Raw genomic sequence first — 15,294 nt, 5'->3', positions numbered from 1 at the left:
CTGGGCACGGCCCCGGCTTTCATCTCATCTGAGATTGTGCCCTATGTCCCCGCTAGGGAACTGCGGTCTTCCACCCAATCCCTCCTTACGGTCCCACGGTTCCGGAGAAAGAAATGGGGAGGCTCCAAATTTGCGACCCTCGCCCCGATCTTTTGGAACTCACTACCTCCGCAGCTCAGAGCTTCTACCTCCTACCTACTGTTTCGGAAACAGCTCAAGGCATATCTCTTTGCTAAATCTTTCTAACCAATAATCTGAGCTTTCCCCTCACGTTTAGCTCGTTGTCAGTCTAGCGCCATGAAACCGCTGGTGTACGTGCGCTGTATAAATAATTTTAAATAGAAATTAAATAGAAATGGTATGCGTTGTAGTATGCATTGTAATGGAATGCGTTGTAAAGATAGTTTTCAGAAAATTCGTTGTAATGGCATGCGTTGTAATGGAATGCGTTGTTAAGGATGTTGCTTTGTAAAAAATGTGTTGTAAAGGTATGCGTTGTAAAAGTATGCATTGTACCGTCATACATCAGAAAGGACCAATGTTGACAAAGAAATTGTGGATACCATTTGCCCTGATCATCATTACAACTAGACATTGTCATCTAATTGTATGATCTATACTTCCCAAAATTACCGTGTTCAAACAACAGTACACTTACACAAGAGCTGCATGACCACCATTCCAAAGAATGCCATGAAAACTTTGCAATACAAATGATGAATGCCTATCACAAGGAATTAAATGTCCCAGATTGTTAGGTTTGTCAATAACTTCCTTTTGTAACACAACACAGATGCTATTGTTGCCTTTGAGCTTGGCGCATAATGAGTCTTGTTATGTTCTATTTAAAGCAGTGATCACCTCGTTTTCTGGCCCAAAGGGTACCGATGTGAGACGCAAATGCAGCGATGTTCCATCAGAGGCGAAGGTTCACCTTACAGGGATGCCTTCAATGATAGTGTCATGTGTAAAAGATATAAACAATTCATCCTAGGGATGAATGATTAGTTTCCCAACACCTCCCCATTGTTTAACAATTCCCCGGCTTCATGGGTAACAAGAGGACACGGAGAGTTTTATCTCGCATCAAAGGGATTGGGAGAGATGGGACGGAGTAACTGCACCCATTTATTCAGTCGGGTCAATGAGTCTTGGCCCTCGTTATCATGTATGGAAAAAAGGCATACCTTTCGCTGCCCACGAGTGGGGGAGGGTGTTATTATCTGGGCCTATTGCTCCCTTGTATTAGACACCATTCTGAAGGAGCCTGTTAGTAAATATCCGCAAACAAAGAGTGTAGCTAGAGGAAGACCAGAGGTGGAGGAGACAGAATACCTCTGCCTAGTAGTTCTATAATTTGATTCTTAGAGTACTATTTTTTCACTACTTGGTGGATGTGGTTGAACTATATTAAAGGTAATAATAATGATAGTTATTGCAATATTAGCTGTTTGTTTATGTGTAAATATGCTTCCTGTTTACTGTATGACATGTACTAAAATGTGCATTCCCCCACCAAGATAAGTTCATGTTTTAAGTGTCACAATACAGTGGGAAGAAGTGACTTCACTAATTTAAATACATATTGAATAGCAAAAGTTATAACAAGCAAGTTGAACAGTTGTTCAGAGAGTGGTTTGTAGGAGCAGAAATGTAATATTGAACAACTATTCTTGTTGTCTTCACCATGATTTCACAAACCATGAAGCTGTATAAACCCAGGCTTTTGCAGTTAGGCCAAGAAGGGTAAAAGTACATTAACTGTTTATTCTCGTAGATTCTCCTTTGTTTTCAAGAACTGAAGGATCGGGTAGCTAAGAAAGGGAGACAAACAGCATATGTTGAAGCCACACTTATCCACAGCACTGTGAGAGTGTATTCATGGTGTGTTAAGATTCCTGTTAATGATTTTCTTCAGCTTACCCAACATATTTGTGTGTATACAAGTCTGACTCAGCTATATTAAGTATATGTCAATGTTGTTTAAATGGTATAAATAGATTGCACCAGCTGCGTCTGGCAGAGTATACTTGTAAGCTGTAAGGCTTTGCATCTCTCAGGCTTAAGCTTAAATAAACATACCTCCTGTGTTTGATTGCTGTCTCTTCTTAACAGACAAGTGTACCCGATTTGTGCATTCACATGAGATATTGGTTCAATACCATTGAGTGCTCCAGTGCAATTCACAGGTAGCAGCACACCTTGTTCCACAGCTGAACGGGAAGGGACCCAGTGATGAAGCATGCCACCAAGGGGCTGCCCTGGTGGGTGAGGGTTTACTTACAAAAACCATGATTTGCTTTTTTGGTAAAGAACTCTTGGCCAGTCCAGTTGACAGGGTAAGGCTCTTTAGTTCAAGTATAGTTCCTGATTTTTTAGGAGGATGAGCCCTCCCCTACATTACCTCTTCTCCTCTTTATGTTGATAATATGTTTGTAAGTTTCTCACCCAGGTTTTAAGAAATGAGGGATTTCCCAAACACATGCTGGCTGATAATGGATCTTGTTTCAAAGGAAATGGAGGAATTGCTGGCAGGGTGGGGTATCCTGCATATAAAGTGAGTTCTCCCTCATCCCAGGTGTAATGGAGTCATAGAGAGATTTACCAAATCCCTGAAAGAATCAATTGAGTTGATTAAGAGTGCTGGTAGAAAATGGCGGGAGTAGATGAAAGATTTTGTTACAGTGTAATGCATTCTACTACTGGTAAGATTCCTTTTACGTTACTTTGAGGTAGAAAGGCTAACTCATTGGTATCACGTGAATGAGTTAATGAATACTGATAGAGCTGTGAGTCAGGATTTACGACAATGGCTTGGAGAGAGAAACACGTGAGATGATGTAAAGAAAATATAGCTATACCCGATAGGAAGGATTGGACGCATTAAACTGGTGTTTGTAAACTGGGTAATGGTTAACCAGATCGATGCTCAGCATATTCCCCTCCTGTGCTGAGATTTACATATTCCCTTTATTCATGACGAGCTGGGCTCGTCATGAGCGTGCGAGGAGGCTACCTCATGACGAGCCCAGCTCGTCATGAGCGTGGAAGGGGTTAAAGCTTCTGTTGAATGCAAGTCATCACCTCGATTTACTAATCCACCCTACTATTAGGATGTTCAAGAATGCAGAGAAAACCAATGATGGGAAACGGTGGAGTTTGAACAGGATATCTCTCTGTAAAAGACAAATTGATGCTATATGCTTTTGTACATTATTGTATCAATCAATCAACAACATTTTTAGAGCGTGCTATTCACCCGTGAGGGTCTCGAGGCGCTGGAGGGGGTGGGGGATGATGCAGCTAGTGATCGAACAGCCAGTTTTTGTGAAGTCTCCTGAAGGTCAGCAGTTCCTGCGTCTATCGCAGGTGCATTGTGGGGGGTCGTTTGGCGGATGCATAAGACGGTGGCGAGGGCGAGATCAGCAGAGAGAGGCTGGCGGTTCAGGGTGTAGAAGGTGAGTTGTTCGTTGAGGTAGGCTGGTCCGGCGTTGTGGAAAGCTTTGTGAGCATGGATGAAGAGCTTGAAGGTGATCCTCTTGTTGACCGGGAGCCAGTGCAGGTCTCTCAGGTGACGGGTGATGTGGCTGTGGCGAGGGATTCTGAGGATGAGGCGTGCGGAGGCGTTTTGTATGCGTTGGAGTCGTTTCTGGCGTTTGGCCATGGTTCCTTCGTTGAGGGCGTTGGGTGACCGTCCTTCTGGTTTCGGTGGGGATCCATCTGTAAATCTTGCGGAGCATGCGGAGGGTGTTGAAGCAGGAGAAGGAAACAGCATTGACTTGCTGGGTCATAGAGAGCGTTGAGTACAGGATGAACCCAAGGTTGCATGCGTGGTTGGTGGGTGTCGGGTCAACGTGGTCGGCCACCAGGAGTTGGCCCATGTGCAGGGGGTGGAGCCGAGGATGAGGACCTCTGCTTTGTCAGAGTTCAGTTTCAGACAGCTGGTCTTCATCCACTCTGCGACGGCCTTCATTCCCTCGTGAAGGTTGGATTTGGCGGTGACTGGGTCCTTGGTGAGGGAGAGGATCAGCTGGGTGTAGTCAGCGTATGAGATGATGTTGAGGTGGTGGGCTTCGATGATGTCAGCGAGCGGTGCCATGTAGATTTCGAAAAGGGTCGGGCTGGGGTATACCGCAGGTGATCGTGGTGGCTTCACATCGGAATGGGGGGAGGTGGACTCTCTGGGTTCTGCCAGTGAGGAAGGAGGTGATCCAATACAGGGGTTTGTCATGGATCCCTGCTTCGTGGAGATGTGTGTGCAGGGTGTGGTGGCAGACGGTGTCGAAGGCGGGCGGGAGGTCTAGGAGAATGTTTTGCCATTGTCCAGCAGGGTCCTGATGTCGTCGGTGGCGGCGATGAGGGCGGTTTCGGTGTTGTGGTTGCTGCGGAAACCGGATTGGGAGGAGTCCAGGATGTTGCTCTCCTCCAGGAAGTGGGTCAGTTGTCGGTTTGCGGTCTTCTCAATAACTTTCGCCTGGAACGAGAACAGGGAGATGGGTCGAAGGTTCTTGAGGTCCTTAGGGTCTGCTTTGGGCTTTTTGAGTACAACGTTGATTTCTGTGTGTTTCCAGCTCTCCGGGAAGGTGGCGGTTTCGAAGGAGCTGTTGATCTTTCGGAGTTGGGGTGCGATGATGGAGCTTGCTTTGTTGAAGATGAGGTGGGGCAGGGGTTGGAGGGTGAGCCGGGGTGGACGGTGTTCATGATTTTGATGGTGTCTTCATCGTTGACGTTGTTCCAGGAGAGCAGGAGGTCGGTGTGTTTGGAGGACGCTGAGTCGGGAGTGTCGGCGACTGTCGTCAGTGTCGGGGTGTTGAAGCTGTCGTGGATATCTGCGTCTTGCGGTGGAAGAAGGTGGCCAGGAAGTTGCAGAGTTCTTGGGACGCAGGATGTTGTTGGAGCTGGAGTTGGGGGAAGCGAGTTCTTTCACAATGCTGAAGAGCTCTTTGCCATTGTGTGCGTTGTTGTCAATGCGTTCCTTGAAGAAGGTCCTTTTGGCGGATCGGATGAGTTGGTGGTGCTTGCGTCTGGCGTCCTTGAGGCCCGCGTGGTTGTCTGGTGTTTGGTCTTGCGCTACTGCTTCTCAAGTCTTCAGCAGGTTTGCTTGGAAGCCTGGAGGTCGGCATTGAAATAGATGGCTCTTGTGTCTTGTGTCTGTGTGCCTATTTGAGAGTTTCCTGAGCAGGGCGTGGGAGTCGGCGCAGTTGTCGATCCATTGTCTGAAGTTGTGGGCCGCTGCGTTGGTGTCCGTGGGCTCAGATGGAGGGTCTCGGGTGAGGGTGGTGAGGATCTGGTCTTCGGTGACTTTGTTCCAGCTGTGGTGTGTGATTCATTGTGGTTGGCTGTGCGAGGTATGTTTCTCGAAGGAGAAGTGGATGCAGTGGTGGACGGTCCAGTGGAGTTCGGTGGTGTGGCTGAAGGTTACGTGATTGCTGGCGGAGAAGATGGGATGGAGTGTGTGTCCGGTGGAGTGGGTGGAGTTGTGACGAGCTGTTTGAATCCGATGTTGGTGAGGTTGTCGATTAGGGTTGTGGAGTTGCTGTCATTGGCGTTCTCAAGGTGAAAGTTCAGTTCTCCGAGGAGGATGTAGTCTGTGGAGGCGAGGGCGTGCGTGCTGATGTGGTCAGCGATAGAGTCGCTGAACTGTGGTTGGGGGCCCGGGGGTCTGTAGACAAGGATTCCTCTGAGGGTGGTGTTGTGATCGACGTGGATCTGGAAGTGTAGGTACTCGGCCATGCTGAGGGAGTCTTCGGTGTTGGTCGAAATTTTGAAGGTATTCCTGTGGCAGATGGTGATTCCTCCTCCCGGTTTGTTGTTGGTTCAGTCCCTGCGGGTGATCTTGTAGACGTCCGGGATGGCTATGGCTATGTAGGGCGCCGAGGAGGTGTTCATCCAGGTCTCCGTCAGGAAGGCGACATCGGGAGGAGGAATTGAGAAGGTCCCAGAGATCGAAGGCGTGCTTGTGGACTGAGCGGGTGTTGAGTAGTATGCATCTGAGATTTGTGTGGCCTGCTTTGTTGGGATGGGCCAGACTCGCTGGAGTGCGCTGGCTGGTGTAGCTGCAGTTTCGGCAGGTGAAGGGTCGGTTGGTGAGCTTTGGGGCGGCCTGGAAGCAGGTGGAGTTTTGGCCGTTGTTCAGTGCGTGGAGGGAGTTGGCGTCATATCTACGTCGGTGTTGTGGCGCTCATGGGCGCCAGGGGGTCTGGAGCTGGGCGTGGTCCAGGCGCGGAGGAGCTTGCCTAAGGCGTGCTTTTGGTGCGCTAGCGACGCGATCGTACAACGGTCTCCATTAAGTAGGGGAGGGAGGAGCAGCTGGGAGGCGGGAAGCAGAGGACTAAATGGACGTAGGGGGACACAAAGAGGAGTCAGCGGGGGCAAAAACAAATACATTCAAGTCAAAACCAAAAACAAACAAATACAATCCAGACAAAACCAAAAACAATGTCACAATAAGAGCAGAAATGCGAGGGGGGAAAAAACAGTACCGCTAACAGGCACCAGCAAGGTGCAGACTCGAACCCTGCCTGGTAGGACTGCAGACAGAGGACAGCACAGAGGAGATGCGGGGGAAGAACTGATCTCTGCCCGAAGTCATTGGTGCATTGTTTCTCTTAATTGTAAAACGGAAACATGTGTTGCCATTATTTTTCCTATTTCTTACTCCTTGCTATATTCTTATCTTTCCCTACTGGACCTGTCTCTTCATCAGTATGTCCTTGCCCAGTGTTTCTTGATTTTACTTAGAATATAGAATGTGCTGTTGTGACGCTAAGTAAACCGGAGGAATCTGTGCCTGTAGTAACCAGAACCAAGGGGAATCAGAGCTTAAAAAAATGCCTGAATTATTTTCTGCTGCCAAGGAGAAAGAAAAACGCAAAAGTAAAATGACAGAGCCACCAATTGAGTTATCAGCAGAGATTGTAGAACCAATTGATTATAGGGAAGGAGGTCCATTCAGTGACTCAGGCACAATTGCTGTAGCTGTGAGGGCTAACACTCTGCCTAATCCTGCTGAGGTTGAGAATTTCTGTAATACAGTAACTGTACCTCTGGGCTTGGAGTCCTCTTTGATTGAATTTGGCAAGGGTGTTTCAGTGGAGGGTAGTAATGATACATCTGGAGTTGTTGAAAAGCCCGGCTACACTGATGATCTTAACCCTAGTGGGACTGATGGAGGGGGCCTAGAAGAAGGTGCATTGGTTCCAGAAACTGATTCAGGGGACTTTTTTTCCCTCTCGGAAAAATCTATGTCATCATGCGAAGACCTGGCTACTCAATATTAAGCTCAATTGAGCATTGCGGATGGTTTTGATCATAGTAGCTTATTCACTGAAGAACTGGAAGAGCAAGAGAATGGCCGCTCCCATACAGTGAGGAAACTCGAGCTGAATGGGGGAAAGAAAGCCGTTTTACAAAAGTCCTTGGCCCAGGGGGATAATGCGCTTGTAGAGGAGGAGGAAATCTCCTTATCACTGATCTATAGATCCATTATGCTACATCGAGATGAGACACAAGAGGAGAGTCAGAGAGTTCAAAATTCCTGTCGCAAGCTGCAAAACTCAGTCAGACGTTTGGTAAAATCTCATGCGGATTTCCTATCCAGGTTTAATGAAGTAGAAGCTCCCATATTTGTTTTAGAGGATGAACTTGCGCAACACAAGACTGTTACTGAACAATATATGGCAACAAAGGAGGACACTATGTGGAAACTGGCTGATATTGAGAATTGGGCTCGTAGAAACAATCTGAGTGTTCTTCAGATACCGAAGGGGAAGAAGGGATCTGGTCCGCGAGGGTTCATTATAAATTTGTTTAAAAAGGCCTTTCTCTGAGGTAACGAAGTGGGACTGGGACAGAGAGGTTGAACGGGCTCATAGGTTTCCATTTAACACTCGTTTAAGACCTGGTCAGCAAGTACTAAAACCTAGAGCCTTTTTTGGTTTCTTTTAATAGTTTTTTGGCCCGAGAGGAATTATTTTTGCTTGCACGACCAGATAAGAAAAGAAGCGGGGGCGACTTTGAGTTTTTTGTTCTCCCAGATCTATGTCAGCGCTCTGTTGGCAGTATAGGCAACTGATCCCAGAGTTTCAGTCTAAAGGGGCTCAAGCTTTTTTAATGTTTCCCGCTAAGCTGAAAGTTATTTACCATGAGCGCACTCGCTTCTTTACTGGTATAGGCCCTGCTAAAGAATATTTAAGCTCTATTTAGTCAGCCTCAGGTTTGCAGTATGCATTTTTGTATTCTCTCTCCTTTCTCCTTTTGAAGTAATTCAAATTCTCTTTTATGGTTGGGGCCCACAGGCAAAGGTAGGGGGACTGTCGGTGAGCTCGCATCTACAGGACTATGAGTCCTAAAGCCTCGTTAAAGGGGGGGTGGGCTAAGGGTAGGGGGATGTAAGGGGGTCACTAATGGGTGGGTGGGGTGGGGGGCACTGAGGTGGGGTAAAAGGGGTAAAAATTCCACAGCAGCAAGGAATCGATTAAAATTGATGAAAGATCAAATTACCAGTGGGTTTCAAAGCTTTTGTACTTGTAGTAGATGCTCTCAGAGTTTTTCTAGTGGGTTGAATACATGGTTTGAGAGGGCAATGGGAATGTCTTTGGTTTGTGTTTACAATGGTACATAAAGGGATAAAAATACGTTCATTAAATGTGTCTGGTCTCAATAATTGGGTAACGTGTAAAAAGGTCGCAGCTGAATTACGATTCATTCAGCCCGACTTGGTCTGTATTCAAGAGACTCACATACCTTGGTCTAACCGAAATATTTTGGAAGAGTTGGGGTTTTCGTTAATTTCCGCATCTCAGCAAACCGGCATGGTCAGGGGGGTGGCTATTGTAGCTAAATCAAATTTGTTTACCATTGGGCTTACTCTATCTGATAAACAGGGTCGATGGGCTATAATTGAATGTGGGCTAGAGGGGAGAAAGATAACGGTCTTCACCATTTATGGTTGCAATTTTGATGAGGCGGAGATGCTTGTTGAGTCAAATATGGAATTGGCGTCTTGGGTACAACCACTGGTAATTTGTGGGGACATCAATATCAATCTGCTTAATCATGCATTACAGGATGGTCCCCATAAGTATACAGGGAGGAAGTCATGGGTTTTTAAAGCACTTTGTAATTTAGTTAATGGCCATGGTTTAGTTGATGTGTGGGGTACTCTAAGAGAGTCTGAGTGGGGGTTCACGTTCGACTCATATCCTCACAAAAAGCTAGTCAGATTGGATTATTTTTTTGCGCCCTCTTCCTTATTAGCCGGTGCCTATGTACAACTGTATCCGAGAATTTCCTCTGATCATGCCCCGTTAGTTCTAGAATTACCTATATTTAGTTGGCAGTTTAGACCTAGCGCTTTCACTTTTGATCGGATATTATGTTTAAATGATGAATTTAAAGATTATATGAAGGTTTGGATGATGTTTTTTTTTTACAAATAATAGACAGTCAGCTTACTGTGATATGGGCCACATTTAAGGCGTGTTTCAGGGGTGAAGTTTTTAACTTTGGATTATATCAACAAAAGAAACTTAAATCTGATATACTTCTTTACTATGACGCTTTGAGACAGTCAGAGGGTGCCTTAACTTTAGGTATTGAGTTACATGAGCAGAATATCCCTGAATTAGAAGATATGGTAGCTAAACATCGGGACAATATTATGGGCTTTTGGAATTTGGAGAATGCTCGAAAATATTTAATATTCAAGCGGCAGAATCACGAATATGGGGAGACTATTGGCAAACGGTTGGCGCTACAGCTGCGTATGAAGGAGTCTGCACGATCTATTCGCATGTTGAAGGATCACAGTGGTAATCTGTGCCGAGATCCACAGCAAATATTGCCTATTTTTCACCAATTTTACACTGATTTATATACATGACAGGGAGGAACAGAGGGGAGTGAAAGTCCTTTGTGGCAGGAAGGACTTCCACAGCTTGATCCAGTGAGAACGGAACAATTGGGCTCTCCTATTACTATGACAGAACTAGAAAGTGCGGTCAAAAGTTTAGCTTTAGGAAAAGCTGCAGGGCTTGATAAAATCCCTGCAGAAATATACAAGCTTTTTTTCATCAATTAAAAGAAGAGATGTTAAGTGTCTTTCAGGCAGCACAAGGGGGACATCTGCCTAAATCCTGGTCACAAGCCACGATCGTAGTTTTTTGCAAAAAGGGCAAAGAACTTGATTTGGTAGGTTCATATCGTCTGATATCGCAAATAAATTGCGATAGCAAGTTATACTCCAAGATCTTAGCGAATCGGTTATCTAAAGTTGTTAGCTCGTTAGTATCTCCAAATCAACACAGTTTTATACCTTCACGAGGAACGGTCTCTCATGTGAATAAAGTAATAACATTATTTGATATTGCATCTGTGGAAAAGCGGGATATGGGTTTCATTTTATTGAAGGCGTTTGACCGCGTGGAATGGGAATATTTATGGAAATTGATGCATCTAATTGGATTTTGTAGTATATTTATGACTGCACTACAGGCTCTTTATATGACACCGATTGCTAGAATCTCGGCCATGGGCTTGCAATCTGATGCTGTGAGCATCACTCGTGGTACGAGGCAGGGCTGTCCTTGTTCTCCCCTTCTGTTTGCCCTTTATATTAATCCTTTTGTTGATCAGCTAGGAAATAACCCTCGTATTAAACCTTTTTTAGTATCTGAGTCTCAATTTTCCGTTTTTGCATATGCTGATGATATTGCTGTAATCTCTTCAGATCCCCTTTTAGCACTGACAGAGATTCATTGTTTAGCGACAGTATTTGGCCAACTATCTGGCTACAAATTAAATGTGGCTAAAACACAAATTTTGTGCTCAGACAGTATAGTGTGGTCAGATGCTAGATTTTTAAAAGAGGTATTATATCTGGGCATAAAAATAAGGGCATCAATGCACGAGCTTATGGAAGTGAATTGGAATTCTTTACTGTGTAGTATAAGGAAATCACTAGATAAATAGGGACGTCTGAATTTTACGTTAATTGGACGTAGCAATATTATCAAAATGAATGTTCTCCCTAAAGTTTTGTATTTATTTTGCTCTATCCCTTTGGCAGTGACTAGTGCCCAGTTACAACTCCTTCAAACGATATGTGGAAAGTTTCTATGGGCCCTTGGGAAGTCTAGGCGTGCAATGCGGTTCATTATGCTATCAGTTGCTAGAGGGGGATTAGCTATACCTGACTTTACTCTTTATTTTTATGTTTGTTTTTTGCTACAAATGCGGGTTTTATTGATCTGTGAGGGTGCCAGGAGTATTGCTGAAGCTCCGAAGATTTTTGAAATACTTCTGGGTCTCATTGCCAAACAGTGTTTGTTTAAAGAAATTGATGGGAGCTACTACAAACGCACAAAGTAAAGTAGTGAATAATGCTTTTAAAGTATGGAAAATAATTAAGAAAATATCTTATTATACACCTCTAAATTCTGCAAAGGTTTTGCCATCTATTTTTGGGGATAATACTGTAGATAGTTGGAGAAAGAAAGGAGTCACAAAATTAGGGGATTTTTTTTCCTCATGGGGGGGTGCTTAAGCCATTTGAAGAGTTAGCTAGATATTTTGATTTGTCCAGATCTCAGTTTTTTAAATTTCTTCAGATTAGGGAGTTTTTTGTTAAAGTCAAAAGCTGTCTTTGTTTCCAAACCTCTTATTGAAATGGTGAGGCGTCAGGAAAGAATTGGGGTGGTTTATCAATTACTATTGTCGTATAAGGTAGATGATCTTGACAAGTATAACGCAAAGTGGTCATCAATTTTGGGCGAGTCAAATATATCTATTGAGAAGGTTATAGCTTACTCCAGGGAAGTATTAATGTTGGCTAATTTGAAGGCACAGGTTTTTAAAACTACATTTGATTTATATTACACCCCCGCACGAATGCTCAATTGGGGGGTGGAATATGATGGAAGATGTTTTCGATGTGGGGAGGAGAAGGCAGACAGTTTACATGTCTTCTACAGTTGCAGAAAACTACAACGGTTTATATCAGGCATAAATAAATGTTTGGGTACACTTATGGGTCCGTTAAGAATTACTTCTACAATTATGTTATTAGGGATGGAGTTTGCAAATAATCGAGCACAATGGTGTATAAGTATCGACATTTGATATTTATTGCTATGTCAGTCGCTCGTTTATGTATTGCTTCTGAATGGTTACAAAAAGAACCTCCTGCATTTGAGCTATGGCGGGCTAAAATGTATAATTTATATAAGTTAGAATGGAGTTTATTTGCTGTTAAAGGGGTTAAAAACGAGAGATTGGCTTAAGTATCTGGGGGGCATTTCGTGATTATTTTGATTCCTGAAGAGATTATGATTTGTTGGTGTATATCTTTTTTTCTGTTTTGCTTTATATGTGTAATCTGCTGCTGTGGAGTTTATAAATAAAAAAATAAAAAAATAGAATGTGCTGTTTTCAATTGTAAGGAGCTGTTATGGAATACTGCCTCATGGCCTGGAGCCTGAGTTGTTTTACTTTAAAGAACCTGTCTTATACTTATGTGTTCCTCAACTGCGTTACAGACAGCTTTCAGAAAATGTCTCCTTTACAAACCTCTTTTTCTTAGAGGCCAAGTAAATAAGGGCTTTGTAGGGGCTTTGTAAGGGGGTTGTAGGAAATAAGGAAAGTTCCCTTCCCTGGGAACTTATTGTGGTCTTCTTGAATCTCACAGGTCCTCCCTTTGAACCCATCCAAAAAGCGTCCCTTCATGATATATTGTAAAAAAAAGAGCTTTTCTTGTTGCAGTCACGTCTATAGGGTTATCGAAATCCAGACTGTATGTTCCCTTGAACTTTACATGATATTCAAGTGGAATACAGTAGTCATGAGGACGAATCTGAGTTTTCTTTGTAAGTAATTTTGGACTTCCATGTTAATCAGTCTTTATCGCTTCCAACCTTTTTGTCAAAATTCTTCCACTGCACCCTTAAAGTCTCTTCCATTTTATCTAGACAAAACAAAAGAGATATATAAATGTAAACAGTTGTTTGTGAATTAAGAGTCTGTTCATATAGGTGTATCCTGTATTTTACTCTGTTATCAGAAAGCCAAGTAGACCTATAGCTCTCTCCACAAGAAAAGCAAAGCAAAACTGCTACTACTCAATTGCCAAAAAATATTCCTTAAGTGGACATTTCGAGAAAAAAACGACATGGCAGTCAAGTCAAGTCAAAGACTGCTTTATTCGATTTTGCTTAAAAAACCATAAAAGCACAATAAAAAAGATTTTAAAATGTTGCCAAGATAATTACTATGAATCATCATTTATACAATTTGCACCAAACACATTAATATAATAAAAAGCAGCACATATTATGTACATAGATATATTTGACTTACTCAAACCATAATTAAAAAATAATACATGGTATTCCTATATATGATTACAGCTTTTAAAAATGTCGACATGGCCAACATGATCAGTTCATTCTCCAACATTTGAAGCCTCAAGAGTGCTGTTCTACATGGCAGTCAGTCTATGCATTCAATAGACAATACTGTCTGACTCTATAGCTGATGCTCAAGTGGGACACGCCTCTCTTAGAAACCTGTCCCTCTTTCAAATCTGAGTGGAAAAAGTATTTAAGACATTTTTCTTTGTCTCTTCTTTTCAGCCAATTTTTAAGGGATAACCTGTACTCTGTGCATTGCTTATGGCGATCAGTGGAGATCCTCTGAAGGAGAGAGAAAACATGGTTATTTGTAAGCATAGTTCTCCTTTAAGAAAATTCATTTTAAATTCTAGGCAACACTCCCCTCTCACCAACTCAGACATTAAACATGTATGGCCTATCTGGCAGGATCCTAAGTCTTTGTACAAATATAGAGCAAGTGCCACTGACATGGCATGATGGGGTACTGGTGAGTGTGCTTCCATAAAGGAGCAGTGTCCTTTCCCACCCTCTGGAGGCTGCATCCTATTTAGCTACATTGCTCTGCTTTTCTCTCACTGCAGGGTTGCAAAAATGTTCTCTTGTCGCTTTTAATAATTTAGGCACTGTTTTCAGTTCAAATTGTGTTTTGAAAAAAAAAGTAAGAAAATTGCCCACTGCAATCTGCTACAGGCTGCTAAAAATGTGTGTTTTTTACATATTGGCTTTCTAGAAGAAAAGTTTACATATGTATACTTTGTAAAGTGTGCTCTTTGATATTACCATTGGGTTGGACTTTCAGTAGAGAGCCCTCTGAATGAGAACTAGGATTACAGGTAATTCTATTTTCCTCTTTTGTATAATCATTAATGTTATTGTAGAATAAAATAACTCTCTGAGCGAATTAGTACTTTTAACCCTTGCATTGGGTTGAATGCAGATAGCCCGAAATGAAAAGTCATTGTAGCTCAGGTAATGGCAATAAGGCTATTAGGGCTCCAGCCCTGCTCCAAAAAAAGAGGAGCTGTGAGGTTAAGCAACAAAACCAGAGGTGGTTCTGCCATGTTTTTTCTCCTGGGCCTTGGAGTAGAAGAACTGCTCTTCCTTTGAAGTTATGGTATCACAGCTACCACTTTTGCCTTACTGAGGGAATAAAATATGGCCTGTTGCCAGACACCTGGCGAAAAATAAACAGACTGCTATTTTTTCCAGCTCTTTGGTGTTCAGCCTTACTGTACCCATAGCAAGGAAAGGTGCATAGCTGCCGTCCTGTAACCTCAAAGGTAAACCTGTTGAATCAGCAGGACCAGGAGAGAAGCGGTGGTTGTGCTACCTATCTGAGAAGCCACTTTCCGTTCGAGGTGAATAATGGAACCACCTATGCCTTCACAGGTGAAAACAGAAAAAAGTGCTTGAGCGGTGCAGGGCCATGCCCACATCAATCCACCAGAGAGACCAAGAGCTGCAAGCCATGGGAGGCGCCCTGGCCGGCTTGTAAGGGTAGTTATATCCGGCTAAGGTAGCATTCTGATTGGTTATCTCGGTCTCAAAAGTTTAATAAGGGGGGGTGATGTTTTTAATGACATTTAATCGCAAGAGATTGGGCTACTAATAGTCAATGCAAAAATACATTTGCTCTTAACTTGTCAGTGCAAAAATATATTGGCTCTTAAGTTGTTGGTAGTGGATACTAATAATTTCCTTTTCCTTCGCAGATCCATGCCAATTGTCGAATCCGAAGGGTATACTTTTCAGACAGACTCTACTCGGAGGACGAACTCCCTTCGGAGTTTAAGCTGTATCTCCCCATTCAGGCCAAGGACAAGGTAATCTGTACTGGGGGAGGGGAGATTAGTGCCAAAGATCAGTAACGTGTTTAAAAACATACAAAAGAATGGTAAAAGCAGGG

The 15,294-nt window shown here is 43.5% G+C and overlaps 1 protein-coding gene across 2 annotated transcripts in view; it reads left to right on the top strand.

Moving 5' to 3' along the window:
• CFAP20 (cilia and flagella associated protein 20) overlaps nt 1-15,294 on the top strand; it is a 455,963-nt gene that overhangs the window by 419,847 nt on the left and 20,822 nt on the right. For both annotated transcript variants that reach the window (XM_078669003.1, XM_078669002.1), the window contains one exon: nt 15,101-15,211. In XM_078669003.1, coding sequence (XP_078525129.1) covers nt 15,101-15,211 — 111 coding nt within the window. The remainder of the gene's footprint in view (nt 1-15,100; nt 15,212-15,294) is intronic.

This window comes from Lissotriton helveticus, chromosome 12 (assembly GCF_964261635.1).
Source record: "Lissotriton helveticus chromosome 12, aLisHel1.1, whole genome shotgun sequence".
Taxonomy (NCBI): Eukaryota; Metazoa; Chordata; class Amphibia; order Caudata; family Salamandridae; genus Lissotriton; species Lissotriton helveticus.
The sequence above is the reverse complement of the archived record's forward strand: the minus strand, read 5'-3'. Positions and strand labels throughout refer to the sequence as shown.